General features: G+C 52.7%; 5 protein-coding genes across 5 annotated transcripts in view; 3 read left to right on the forward strand and 2 right to left on the reverse strand.

Moving 5' to 3' along the window:
* The window catches only part of GUITHDRAFT_132907 (hypothetical protein), a gene marked incomplete at both ends in the record, with an annotated part of 7,590 nt that extends 4,965 nt beyond the window's left edge, over window positions 1-2,625 (reverse strand). Inside the window, 10 exon segments of the mRNA XM_005840798.1 lie at window positions 37-112; window positions 232-265; window positions 364-509; window positions 558-707; window positions 872-941; window positions 983-1,133; window positions 1,346-1,520; window positions 1,570-2,016; window positions 2,061-2,438; window positions 2,458-2,625. Coding sequence (XP_005840855.1) covers window positions 37-112; window positions 232-265; window positions 364-509; window positions 558-707; window positions 872-941; window positions 983-1,133; window positions 1,346-1,520; window positions 1,570-2,016; window positions 2,061-2,438; window positions 2,458-2,625 — 1,795 coding nt within the window.
* Window positions 2,626-3,679: 1,054 nt separating this feature from the next.
* GUITHDRAFT_132908 (hypothetical protein) lies at window positions 3,680-6,106 on the forward strand (the record flags this gene model as incomplete). The annotated part of the gene is made up of 1 exon (XM_005840799.1): window positions 3,680-6,106. The coding sequence occupies one exon, from the start codon at window positions 3,680-3,682 to the stop codon at window positions 6,104-6,106; it is 2,427 nt and encodes an 808-aa protein (XP_005840856.1).
* A 67-nt stretch (window positions 6,107-6,173) lies between these two features.
* On the reverse strand, window positions 6,174-8,492 carry GUITHDRAFT_132909 (hypothetical protein; the record flags this gene model as incomplete). Its single annotated transcript, XM_005840800.1, has 11 exons — window positions 6,174-6,298; window positions 6,349-6,409; window positions 6,578-6,766; window positions 6,811-6,848; window positions 6,892-6,977; window positions 7,044-7,173; window positions 7,200-7,332; window positions 7,388-7,653; window positions 7,811-7,952; window positions 8,030-8,359; window positions 8,403-8,492. 11 exons carry the CDS (start codon window positions 8,490-8,492, stop codon window positions 6,174-6,176), a joined length of 1,590 nt encoding a protein of 529 aa, XP_005840857.1.
* Window positions 8,493-8,831: 339 nt separating this feature from the next.
* GUITHDRAFT_132910 (hypothetical protein) lies at window positions 8,832-10,576 on the forward strand (the record flags this gene model as incomplete). Its single annotated transcript, XM_005840801.1, has 2 exons — window positions 8,832-9,092; window positions 9,143-10,576. 2 exons carry the CDS (start codon window positions 8,832-8,834, stop codon window positions 10,574-10,576), a joined length of 1,695 nt encoding a protein of 564 aa, XP_005840858.1.
* Window positions 10,577-11,664: 1,088 nt separating this feature from the next.
* On the forward strand, window positions 11,665-11,907 carry GUITHDRAFT_62056 (hypothetical protein; the record flags this gene model as incomplete). The annotated part of the gene is made up of 1 exon (XM_005840802.1): window positions 11,665-11,907. A coding segment is annotated over one exon (243 nt), but the record flags the coding sequence as incomplete, so codon positions are not given.
* Window positions 11,908-13,112: the final 1,205 nt, after the last annotated feature.

The raw sequence follows: 13,112 nt of genomic DNA on the forward strand, positions 1-13,112 counted from the left end.
ATCGACTCATATCCTCTCATCCCGTAAGTTCCATACTTCTGCTCATGAGAGGCATAGATAGCCCGAGTCCTTCTGCGATGCCTGACTCCTTTGCATAGTAGAACCTTCTCATCTTGCACCATGTTCTCAAACTCAAATCGTCAACAGACATAGGAGAAGACTACCTATGGAACTAACTTATTGTGATTCTCTCTCAGTTGGATGTTGAATGGGAACCACGCCATAAGGAACCTTGCTCTCGATCGAGGTAGCCTCCCGGAAGGGCCTAGGGTCAGGTTTGCACCGGCATACCCAGATTGAGGGAGGAGGGGCTCGCGGTTATGTGAGCCCTCACCTTCATCTTCTGTTACGGTTACGCGCAACCTGAGCATAGAGGCGTGGAAATCTTCTATGCTAACAACTCCATCCTTGGTCTTCTCATCTAGAAAGTTGTACAAGTCGTCGTAGTTTTCCTCATCGATCTCTGACATATTGCTCTTGTCAAGCTTCAACTTGATCACTTCCAAGATCTTGAAACCAACTCAAACACAGACTAACTCGAACAAAAGAGCAGTCACCTTGGCGAATTTCTTGGACTGGATGTTGATACTCTCGTCCGTCTCCTTGACTGCTGAGATCTTCTGCTCTTTCTGCAGCTTCTTCACGAGGAGAGTTTCAGCTCTTATCTGAGCTTTTTCCTTCTGTATCTCCCTCCTCCTGCTCCGAACCTGGTCCCTCTTATATCAGAAACATGTGCAGGAAGACGTTCAGATCGCTCGTTCTTGTTGCAAGCTTGTAAAAGAACGACGTTGCAGTAACTCGCAAGTAACACAAACATCATCAACCCAAACAACATCAACACGTCCGCGTGTCTCGGTATAGACCAACTCACCTCTCTGTACGCCATGGCCATCACTGCCATTGCGAGATTGAGGATCCAGAAGCGTGCCAAGATGATCAGACTGAGAAGTATGAGCGAGGAGGTGATAAGGGAGCGGAACACCTGATGAAGAAGAGCCACCCTACGGTAGGATCAAGTCCTTCCATGGCATACATCAGCGTCATGTTCCAGTTGGATAGAGAAGTTGTTGAAAAGATTGTCAGGACCGCAATCGGAAAGTTGCTAAACCCCAGGAACCCGAAGAAAGGCAACTCTGTGAAAAAAGAACAGAAATGAAGTCAAACAACAGAGAGCGATCAATATCAGCGATCAGCCACCATCAATATCGACGCAAAAAAAGCATAATTGTCATGGTCATCGTCTTCATCGTGAACAAGAGAGAGGTGCAGAACAAGGACAAGGACAAGGACAAGGACAAGGACAAGGACAAGGACAAGGACAAGGACAAGCCACAGGTGCACTCACGAGGAGCTCCGGTGTTGGTTTGATCCAGTAGAGATCCTGTAGGGCTTCGGCGGCAACCCGGATGGAGCTCGGCAAAACTTATGTCTGAGAGATTCTCTGAGGGAGGTTTGCAGGAGCACTCAAAGAAATCTTCTTCGCAGCCTCCGCCTGATGGGCCACACACTCTGAGAGGGATCTGAACGCATCTCATGATCAAACAATGGCATCATATCAGCCTCGTTCACCTGCATCTCTCCAAATGTCGGCTCCTTGTTCGTAAAGTTCGATGGAACGATCCCGTACATTCTTTGATCCCACGTGGCCGCAAGAGTGTTGCCATCTGCTACAACACACTTGCCATAGAAAGAGCCATCAATACCGTACAAGTTGATCCCCAGGATCGAATAGATGAAGACGATGAAGCTGAAGAGAACCAACAGGTTCGTCATGGACGACCGACTAGCAGGAATGACCCGGAGAACATCCATAGGCCCCTCCAGGTTGCGCAGAGCTCGTAGAGGACGGAAGAGTCGCAGGACCTTGGCCATGCGACCGATGTCAGCCGAAGCTTGTTTGTCAATGGCTGCAACGATGAACACAATCCAGCAAACGCAAACGATGAAGAAATCGAGACGGTTCCAGTAGGAGACGAAATAACCGTCGATCACTCTCTCTTCGCTCATCTTCGCTATCTGCTCTCCTTCAGACTCAACACATGCATTGACATCTCACTCACCATGATCTCTTTGAACTCCTCAAACTCCAGCTGCCCGCTTCCATCAATATCAGCTGCCTCAAACAGCGACTTCACTTCTTTCCTGCTCCTGCTTATCCCCAAAGCTCTCATCGCTATCCTCATCTCGAACTCATCGATTGAGCCCCCACCGTCGGCATCGAACATGTCAAAAGCGTCTCTGATTGCCTTGACTTTCTCTTCAGACACACTACTCTGTTGTTCGCCTTGTATGAACATGGCCTTTCCCTCGCCAGCCGGCTTGTAGCCGGCTCCATAAGCTAGGATCTTCAAAGCCGCTTCGAGAGTGAAGATGGACAACACTATGGTGTCTGTGATGCTGTCTAGACGTATGATAGTCTCGTAGTTGTACCATTGCGCCTACAAGTAACCTCGTTACCAACACAACGCGAACAGTTGAAGGAGAATTTACATAGATATCATCCAGCGCCATAGTCGCTATGTTGTACAGGATGACCAAGTAAATGAAACCTTCAAAGAACGGACTCTCGAGAAGCTTTCGGAGTTTCTCTTTGAGCATTTCGAACTCTCTATCACTGTCCGTCATGGTGGGCGGACTGACTGCACGATCAACGACCAACAGCTGGAGTTCTGATCAAAGTTTTATTCTGTCAGAAGCAACCTTGAACTGAGAGCATGGCTGTGACTTGAAGCACTACTGAGCCTCCTCCTCCTTCCTCACCCCTCACCGCTCGGTCGTCTCACTGACTGGCCCTGAGTTTGACTTGACTCCTGGCCCAAGCTTGCCTCAGAAGCCGCTGCCATAAAAAAAAACCGTCACGGCGTACGGTGCCGGGCGGTCACGGCGCCTCGGTGACCCGGTGACTCGGACCCCGGGCCCGGGCGTGCCCGGCCCGGCTCTGCTCGGACCGGCGAGTCGGAGCCAAACTTGATGACGGTTCAGAGTCTGACGAGTCAGTTGGGCTCACTGAGTCAGCCACAGGCCGCCCGGCGGCCCGGCCGGGCTGCCAGTGTTCACGTGACTGCCGGGCGGTGGTGCGGGCGGCCCGCCGGGCTCCCTGCCAGGCGCTGGGCCGGGGCCCCCGCTCCGATCACTACTAGTACCGGGTCGGGCCCGGGGCCTCAGCAGTCACTGACCGGCCGGGTATGGCCCGTGGCCCGGCTTTAACCGCCCGATCACTGACTCGGCTGAGATGATCAATCAGCTCCGGGCCCGCCCCGCCGCCGCGGCGCGCGCAGTTAACCGTTATTTGTAATAACCGTCTGAAAGGGCTGAAAGGCGGGCACAGGAATCAGGGAATGAGGGAGGGAGGGGAAGGGAGGGGAAGGGAGGGGAAGGGAGGGGAAGGGAGGGGAAGGGAGGGGAAGGGAGGGGAAGAGAGGGGAAGGGAGGAAGAAGGACAAAGAAGCAAAGAGGATGAGCAAGAGAAACAGTGAGTGGACGTGAGACGGTTTGAGATGAAAATTGTGACAAGGCCAAAGGGAGGAAGGGATAGCTTTGAAACAAGCATTCATATGTCCAACTGAGATTATCAGATGATTTACTCAAAGCTGATAGAGAGCAATTGTTTTGCGTCCCTGTCTCTTGTTCAATGTTTGTGTCTGATGTTGATGACAGGGTCTCTCGACAAATCTGAGACATGGAAAACCGGCAAATTCGATCAGCAAAGCTGGCAAAGGGGTTGACGAGCGCAGATACAAAGAGGCTGCGAGGAGTGCTCAAGAAGCTGGGTTTCTCTGTTCGATACCTTGGTTCTGTACAGAAGGCAGGCGACAAACCAGATGGATGCCAAGATATGCTGGTTGTAGACTCGTGGGATATTCCAACGGCCTCTTCATTGTTGTCATCGCACCCCACAAGCTTGGTGCGAGGGGTAGACTGTATTTTATCCCCGAGATGGGATCCGGACCAGCTGCTCCGGCACAGCGCATGCGTGCTGAATTCTGCACTCAAGGGAGACACCATTTCCTTCAGCGGGATGTCATTGGATGAAAAGGAAGCTCTGAAATTTCAAGTTGTTGCGTTCGGAGGGAGAGTAGAAGGAGATTTCCACGAGGGAGTCAATGTCATCATAGCTAAGAACGCTGATACCCAGAAGAGTCGAGTTGCAATCTCAAGGTTTTTACAAGGGAAGCAACAAGTTTATGTAGTTCAGCCCCAGTGGTTGACTGAAAGTGCTGAGCGACGCACCCGGCTCGACCCCTTCGACTTCCGCTTCAAGTTGTGGTCAGGATGCAAGTTTTCGGTATCAGGTATGGAGCTGGATGAGAGGGCATCTCTTCAAGAGCAGATCATCTTCCTGGGGGCTGAAGTCTCGCCGGAGCTCGACGAAAGTTGTACAGCCTTGATCACAAGCGGACAGAAGGGAGCCAAGTACGATTTTGCGATGAGGAAGGGCATCCCCATCATCCCTAAGAATATACTGTTGGAGAGATGGAAGGATGGATGCTTGGACATCGAGGATATCATTTCTGAGCACGATTCTTTTGTCAAGAATAGCGACGATGAGGTTGTCTCCACCCAATCATCTACTGCGGCGAGTGAGATGGACTTCACCATTGATTTCCAAGATACAAGGGACGATCTACAAGACTGCAAGATATTTGTTGTTGTATGCGATGACAAGGTCAGAAATTACTCGATCTCGTTGTGCAGGTTGCTGGGGGCAACCGTGATACAGCCCGATGCAGAAGGTTTTCCCCGTGATCGCTCTGTTACGCACATTATCGCTGCAAGAGATTGTCCCACCGACCTTCACAAGTTCCTGGAATTCCATGAAAATTTTGTTCCCATGGTGGACTGGAAGTGGCTCAGGGCCTGTTACGATGAAAAATGTCTTGCTTCGATAGAAAATTTTGTGATCGACGTGGACACTGTTGTCGTCAAGGAAAAGAGTAAATCGTCGAGCTCTGTCGTCTTTGCGAAGAAGAGAGAGAATGCCGGCAAAGAAAACATTCCGGCGAACCTTACAGATGGTCTTGAGACGATGAAAAAAGAAGACCACAAGAAAGAAAATGTACAGAATATTCATTCAGCAAGCGAGAGGAAAGATAAGATCTTCAAGAACTGTTTTTTCTCTTTCCATTCTGATTGTCAGCATCGATCAATTCTCAAGGAGATGATTCAACAAAATGGAGGAGTAGTGGTCGAGAAGGAGATTCTTCGAGAGAAAGCTGATCAAGCGTATGAGATCCATCCACTGTTTCCCAGCAAGATCAAGGTGCCAACCTTTGGCAGTCGTTCCTTCACAGCCAACAAGGGGGTACAGCTTGTCTCTGAGTATTGGGTGAGGAAGTGTGCGGCGGTAGGCAAGAAGTTCGCTCTCTCCTCATGTCAACTCCACAAGCCGCTGCGGAGGGAGAAGCCCTCGGCTGAGATGCAGAAGCTCTCGGTCTGCGTCTCGGGGGTGTACAGGCACGAGAAGAACCTGGTAAGGTGGCTGGCGGAGCAGCTTGGGGGCTCGTTCGAGGAGAAAATGTCGCGCAAGATCACCTCGCACTTGATTCTCGTGACTGAGGCTCAAGCTGGTATGAGGGAGAAGGCGCTGAAGGCTCAGCAGTGGGGTATCAGCATGACGTCGCTTGCCTGGTTGGAAGCTTGTGCGGTGAAGGATGAGGTCCTGCCTGTCAGCTCCTTCCCTGCGGGCACAAGTCTCTTTCCTGACTCGCACGGGGAGCCATCGAAACCAGCGTTGCAGCTGAGCAAGAGCTCGAGCATGCAGAGGCTTGCCATGGGGACCAACAACCGGCAGACGCACATGCGCGGACCCGCGTTGTTCGGAGATGAGATGAGGGACCTCTACGCGAGCAGCCCCGACAAGTCCTTCCATGCTGCCCCTGAGCAGGTGCAGGTGCAGGAAGAGAAGCCGAAGGAAGAGGAGGCGGTGGAGGAGCCGAAGGAGCAGCAGGTGGAGCGAGAGCTGCATACGTCGCCTGCGGAAGCGGAGGAGGCTATTGCAAGTGGTGAGAAGCGAAAGGCTTCGATACCAACGCCAGAGACAACCAGCAGAAAGAAACGAGTCTGCAAGCAGAGAGTTGAGGATCAGATTCCCTTCCTTCTGCGTTGATGTGATTCAACTTGATACTCCATTGATCTAATACAACCTCTTGATCAACTTCACCCTCCTCCTGCTCTCACGCGCTCCTGTCCAGCGTCTCTGCATTGGAAACAAGCTTCCCGCGAAAGACGCCTGCAGCCTTGAGGGCCTGGACGTGATCCTTCCAGTGCTCGAGGAGGAGCAGCTGTGCTCTAGAGTCACCTTGACCATGAGGCGATCAGGGAGCTCGAGAGGGTCAAGAGCGTCAGCACCTTCTTCCGCCATCCTTCCCAGCTCCATGGCAGCTGCACTTCTCTCGTCCATCACCTCACTCTGCATGCTATGTCAGCCTCACGTTCGAGCTCAGGTCCTCTTGCTCTCCTCACGCATCGTCAACAGCAACTCGTTCACTCTCTCTTGTGGGTACTCCACCACTTGCTTCGAAGACTCTCTCTGCTAGCATGTCAAGAAGAACCTGAGGGCAGCAGACTTCAGGTCTACTTGCTGCTCGACTTCGATGATGGACGCAGCGTTTGAGAGCATCTCTGACATTCCTAGAAGTTGAGAATACTCCTGCATGTTCTTCACGATTCCTACAGCTGCTTGATCGACGCCCCTCGCCACGAGGTTGTGGAGGCACTCAGCTGCTCTTATCCTGATAGCTCTCCTGTCCGGGTTTTCATCTTCATCCTCCCGAGGTAGTCAGGACGGAGCGGAAGGCTCAAGAAAGGCACCTTGACAACCCTCTTGCGAACTTTCTCTCTTGGGAATGCTGCAAGAACATCATCATCATGGCACCATGTGCTGCCGAATACCAAAGTCTGTCAATTTCTTCCAGTCATTCTCCTCCTCAAGGTCTTGCATGTACTGGATCGCGAGCTTGATCTCGTAATCCTGCCTCCTGCAGTCGCAGCAGCATCAGTACATACATCGCTCTCCAGCCATCCATCTTTCGTTGTCTCTTCACCTCTTCTCTTCACGAAGGTTAAACTCTTGCAGTGCTTGTTCTGCACTCTTCTCCTCATTCTCATCTTGTAACGTTGCTACCTTTCCATTCTCTTCCCTCCATTGCCGAACTTCAGGTGTTTCATTCGCTCCTGTCTCCAAGTCACGTCCTATCCACCAGGGGAGGGAGCTGGACCGAGGCTGGCATTTTCAGTTCCCAGCTCGAGAACCTCGTTGATGTTGCTTTGAAAGGCTCGGACTGCCTTGTCCACTCCTACCTCAGCCAGCTCCATCAGAGACTCCGCGGCCACCTGTCCAGCCCTCTCCTTCTCAGCTCTTCTCACCCCACAACCTCCTTCGCTTCACCTTGCGAACCTCCAGCTCGGGGTCTGTCAGGGCCTTCACCAACACGTCAACGATGTCTTGGTCGTCGAAGACTTGCTCGAGAGCTGCGAACTGAGATCGAATGGCGTCAGGGCTGGACTGATGGAACGAGCTTCGCATGGCGCTGATCACAAGCCATCGCATGTGGAAGTCGCCGTAGGTCTCGGGAGCGCCTTGATGGTAGGCGCGGATGAGGAAGTTGAAGACTTGAAAGTACAAGGACTTGAAGAAGAAAAGCCGCAAGTCATCTGAAGCACAAGGGTCGGTGCAAGTATGCAAGACAGAGACAAGACAGGAGACAAGACAGGAGACAAGACAGGAGACAAGACAGGTGACAAGACAGGTGACAAGACAGGAGACAAGACAGGAGACAAGACAGGTGACAAGCATCAGCTTCTCTTCGACCTTTCTCTTCTTCTTGCTCCCTCGAAACCCTTGTAAAGACCTCGCACAGGAGCTCAGTGCCGTAGTGTCTGACCCTCATGTCATGGTCCGACGTCGCCTTGGCCGCTGTCTCCACTGCCTGCCGGTCAAGCGCCATGGCCAGCTAGCAACATGTAAGACAGCTACGGGTTGAGGGAGAGGAGAGACCGGAGACATGGCGTCGAGAGCAGCATACCTCACTTTTTCGTTGTCATCGCTTGCTAGAGCTTTCACCATGTCGCACTCTTCTTGGATGTAACTCTCCTCTTTCAAATCTCCTTGTGACTTGAGCCGAATCGCCTCCTCTGCTCGCTCAAGCACGAAGACGCTCTTCAGCACCACTGCAACGCTCGCTCGAACGTAGTGCTCCCCGTGACCCGCTAGCTCTTTGAGCCGACCGAGAACAATCTCCGAGCCCTGGCCTCCTTCCCCATCCCCTTCCTTCTTCTTCACCAGCAACCTGCCCACTCCTTCCTCCACAGCCGTCCTCACGTATCGCTCCAATGGCAGCGTCAGCAAGCCCAGCAGCTCCTGCATGAAGTCACATGCCTCTCCCTGGCCTTCGCTCTCTCACCTCCTCTGCCTCTTTGTCTCCGTCCTGCGCTGCCCTCGCTCTGTCCTCTACTTGCCTTCTCCTGATGATCCGTTGCACCCCCTCCTCCATTTCCTCCGCTCAACGGCCTGGCCCTAATACCCCGTTGGCATGCTGCCCAAGCTCAAGGCCGGGAAAGCGGGCGGGGGGAGGGGCGGGGCGGGGACTTCAGGAGAAGCAGCAAGGCAGGTGCACGCTTCGAGCTCGATCGACGTTGCAGCTGGTGATCGGAGCGAAGACACACGGGGCAGCAAGAAGTTTGTGGTGAAGACGATGAGGTACGAGGACATGCGGGCGTTCATGCTGCAGGCAGAAAGAGAGGTGGAGGAGACGCGAAGGGCTCTTGAAAGCAGCAAGAGGTGCATCGATGAAGCTGAAAACGCCTTGCAGCAATCCGTCCGACAATCTGCCATGTGGTTCGTCGAGAAGATGCAACAGAGCAGCAAGCCAAGTAAGCAAAACAAGAAGAAATGGGTGGCTGTGCAAGCGGCGTCCTTCGTCTTGTCTCTCTTCTTCGAGATCAAGCGCAGGGCCGAGGAGACAACAGATGGAGTCGGGGAGGAGTCGTCGACCCCCGACATGCAGGAGGAAGCAACAGACATAGTTCGAGAATTGCTGCTGAGCGTGCAAGAAGACAAGTCGCTCGATGAGTTTCTGCTGATGCTCGCAAAGGTGATGAGCGGTTGATGGAGGTCTTGCTTGCTCACTGTGTCTTGTGCTAGACCAGAGCGGCGGCTGAGACTGAGTGGATGGTCTTGAAGGAGAGGATACGGAAAGGTCCTTTCCTTGATAGCCTCAACAGGCTGTGGAACACCATCGACGAGTTTGAGTTTGGATACCCTCACCGGATCGAGGTGAACAAGAAGCACGTACAGGAGCTGAAGGAGTTGGTTGCCCGGTACAAGAACGAGCTCCGTGGTTCTGTCGAGAGTGTAAATCACACTCTGAGGATGGTTTTACACTCGGTGAAGATGAATGGTATTGCAGTCTCGGGGAATATCGCCTTGCCATCGCCAGAGCATCTTTTTCAGGCAGAGTTGTTGATCTTTGATGAAGCCAAGGCAGGAAAGTGGAGCAAGACAGCAAACGAAGATGTGCAGAACTTCAAGAAGTACTTCAACAGAGCCCTGACGAGGCTTCACGAGCTTGTCATCAACGCAGACCATGAGATGTCATACCGCACAAGAACAAACTTGAAGAAGAGGCTCGAGAACATAGAGAAAGAGAATCAGAGTTTGACAGAAGAGATCGTTCAATACAAGCAAGAAATCAAAGCTACCTATGAAAGTCAAGGAGCTGCTCTCGAGCCCCACGAGAGCTCTCACAGAAAACGGATGGACGAAGTTTCTCAGGAGAGGGAGAGGCAACAGCAGCAGCTGGATCAGGTGCTCGCTAGCAAGCGGCTTGAACTCGAATCCAAAAGGACGCGGCTGGATCAAATGAAAGAAACGCTGGCTGGCAAGAAAGCAGACTTGCGAACGATGAAGAAGCGTTCCAAGGAGACGAGTAAAGACCTGGACGAGGTCATAGCCGCTGCTTACGAGCGAGACGAGACTCTCGTCAAATGCCTTTCAATCATTACGAGCCAAGAATCACTCGAGGACATCAAAGCGTCTATGCCATCCAAACAAAACATCAAGAATGAAATCTTCAAGTCTGTTGAGCTTCTTGACAGTGAAGTCTCTTCCCGTGAAGCAGAGTTGAAGGATGCTTCGCAGCTGATGTACGAACAGAAGATGTGCTGTCTTAGAGTCTTCAACGACGTTTCACACCAGCCACAAGAAGCCGTCCGACAGGAGATAGAGCGTCAGCAACAGAACAAACTTGACATGGATGAGATCGGAAAGCTCATTGATGACTACATGCACCACACAGACTTCTACAGTTTGGATTCCTCAAAGCTCAACGCCTTCGTTCACCTGCACTTACCATTCGCAGCGTCTGAGGCCTGGAGAGACTTTCTGATGGCCAGGTATGATGAGATTTTCAACGACATGCAGGGCAAGGAATTGTACGTGTCTCATGATGACGAGGTGAAGGTCTTGATAGCCTCTCTTACTGACTACGGGTACTCGACGGAAGAAACGGCACAGATGTCGTATCAAGACTTGCAGAAATTATTACAAGAGGAGCAGAGAATATCGAGAATGGAATGATCTCAGTTAACTCTAGCATCATCATGGAATCATCAAACATGTCTTGAAGCCTTGTTCACGCAACTTGGCAACCGTTGTGAGTTGCCTGGCATCTGAGCTCAGAGCCAAGTTGCTGCCAAGTACGGTTATGAGTACTAGTGACTACCGTACTAACAGTTGAAGTTACCGTCTATCACCTTTGGGCCTCGACTCGGATGCCGGCCGGGCCCGGGCGCCCGCTGCCATAGTACGGCGAGTCCCGATCTTTTCCGATCACTCCCAGGCATTCTGTACCATTAAACTGTGATGACTAAAAGTTATATAATGATTGTTCCCGTTTTGACCTCTTGAGGTGATGTGGGGGAATGACTGCAGCAGGGGTGGTATGGTAAACACTCAAAAGGGGGGTAGGGGGACCCAAACAGAATCTCAGCCCCCTGCACGAGTAACCAGTACCCCAAGATTTCCGGGAAAAAGAAGGGGTAGTGACATAGGGTATCGTGTGAGCTGACCCGATATGTTCGATTTCCAGTTGCCAGTTTGAGGAGAGAAGGAGAGAGAAGGAGAGAGAAGGGAGATAAGGGAGATAAGGAGCAAGACAAAGATACATGGGGAAATACCCTTCATTTCTTTCTTTTTCAGGCCTCCTCTCCCCCTTACTTGTATGATTCTTTCCCTCAACTAAAATGATTACTAGAATGGTTACTAGAATGTTTCCTTCCCTCAACAACAAAACCGTTTTCGCACATCTTGTGTTGGCGCTGTTGGGCTTCGTACACGTTCAAGGAGATCGATGTACCGACGTCCCAACGTCCAGATGCTGCCCGGATGGCATCAAACATCTCGAGAGCAAGAACACGACCATCCCCATGCATCCTGTCGACAGAGAGGCTCTGGTGAACTTCCGACGCGCCATTGGGAAGCATGACGGGCTGCTCAACAACTGGTATATTGACGATCCGAGCTCGCATCCGTGTGACTGGTCAGGAGTGATCTGTGACTGCTGTGCGCTGTATCCAGCGGATGGGTTGGACTTCTGCGACGGCATCGACACCACCTACCAGCATGTCTACCACCTTGACTTCGGCCCTTCCAAGCCTTCGAACAAACGCCTCAATGGCTATCTGTCGCCCTATCTTGGGAATCTGACGGAGCTGAGGCTGGCGTATCTTCATGTGAATGAGTTCTCTGGAGAGATTCCCCGAGAGATGGCGAGGCTGCAGAAGCTGCAGAGGCTGGTGCTTCGTGACAACCAGCTGACGGGTCCTCTGCCGGCCGAGCTGGGCTCCATGCTCGCGCTGAAAGATCTCAACGTCGAGGTGAACAAGTTTGAAGGAGCGATACCGCTGGAATGGTGCAACCTGATAAAGTCTGTCAATAGCAAAAAGTTGCTGGACGTCAACATTGTTACACCAGCCAACAACCCAAGTCTCTGCGGCCCTGTGCCCGAGTGTCTTGTGAAGCAGGGAAAGCTGCGTACTGCCAACGTGGTAGGAACGTTTCTACAGGTCGACGACTCGGTGGACAACCCCGGGAGGGTACAGGGAGTGTGCGACCTGACCCCGGCAGTGTGCAGGGCGGAGGAGGGGTGCGGCATCAGGTCGGAGACGGTGATCGCGTCGCTGCAGGAGTTCTCGTTCGAGTTCCCGGAGTTCTCGGACCCGGACAGCGGGATGCGGTCCTACTACTGGGGGATAGACATGTGCGACGACGAGACCTCCTGCCACGATCGAGACGACGCCATGGCCTTCACTGCCTTGACGGCCATCTCGTACAAGACCTCGGACGGGCTGACCATGTACCGGCAGAAGTACAAGGCCAACGGGCTCGCGCTGATCAACGGAGGGTGGTACAAGATCTTGCTGAAGGGATACAACGGGGCTGGGCCTCCTCTGTCGACGACGATATCGTCCAGGCCGTTCCTGGTGGACTCGACGCCTCCGCTGCCGTCTACTATCTATGACTCGCAGTTCTGCAAGGAGCCGATTTTGGTTCAAGACAACGCAGTGCTGGAGGCGTGCTGGTCAGACTTCGTGGAGGCTGAGTCAAGCGTAGTGCGGTATGAGTATCGCGTGCACAAGCGCAGGAGAGACGGAGAGAGCTCCGAGGCCGTGGGCGAATGGAAGAGCGTCAACAAGACGGCGTACACAGCAAGGACCGGTCGTTATGCCGTGTCTGAGAGCGGGTACAGGCTAGAGGACGGGTGGGTCTACTTCTATGAGGTGAGAGCGACCAACGCAGCCGGGCTCAAGTCGAGCAGCTCGAGTCGAGGGGTGCTGTACTCGCCGACCAACCAACGGCTTCTGCTGGCGATCATCCTGTCCGTGATCATTCCTGTGGTGTTGCTGGGCTGCCTGGGGGGATGGGCGTACAAGCGGATGGAGCACCACTACCAGCACGTGGAGCAGCAGGAGAGGAGGAGGAAGCATCAGATGGACAGCATGAAGGAGATCTACGACGTGCTTGTTATGAAGCCTTCGCCCTTGGTCGGGAAGCCTTGCCCGTCGTCTTTAGACGCGAGTCACGATCTGAAAATGCATCATAGTGAAAGAGTGCG

Source organism: Guillardia theta (assembly GCF_000315625.1).
Source record: "Guillardia theta CCMP2712 unplaced genomic scaffold GUITHscaffold_5, whole genome shotgun sequence".
NCBI classification, from domain to species: domain Eukaryota; class Cryptophyceae; order Pyrenomonadales; family Geminigeraceae; genus Guillardia; species Guillardia theta.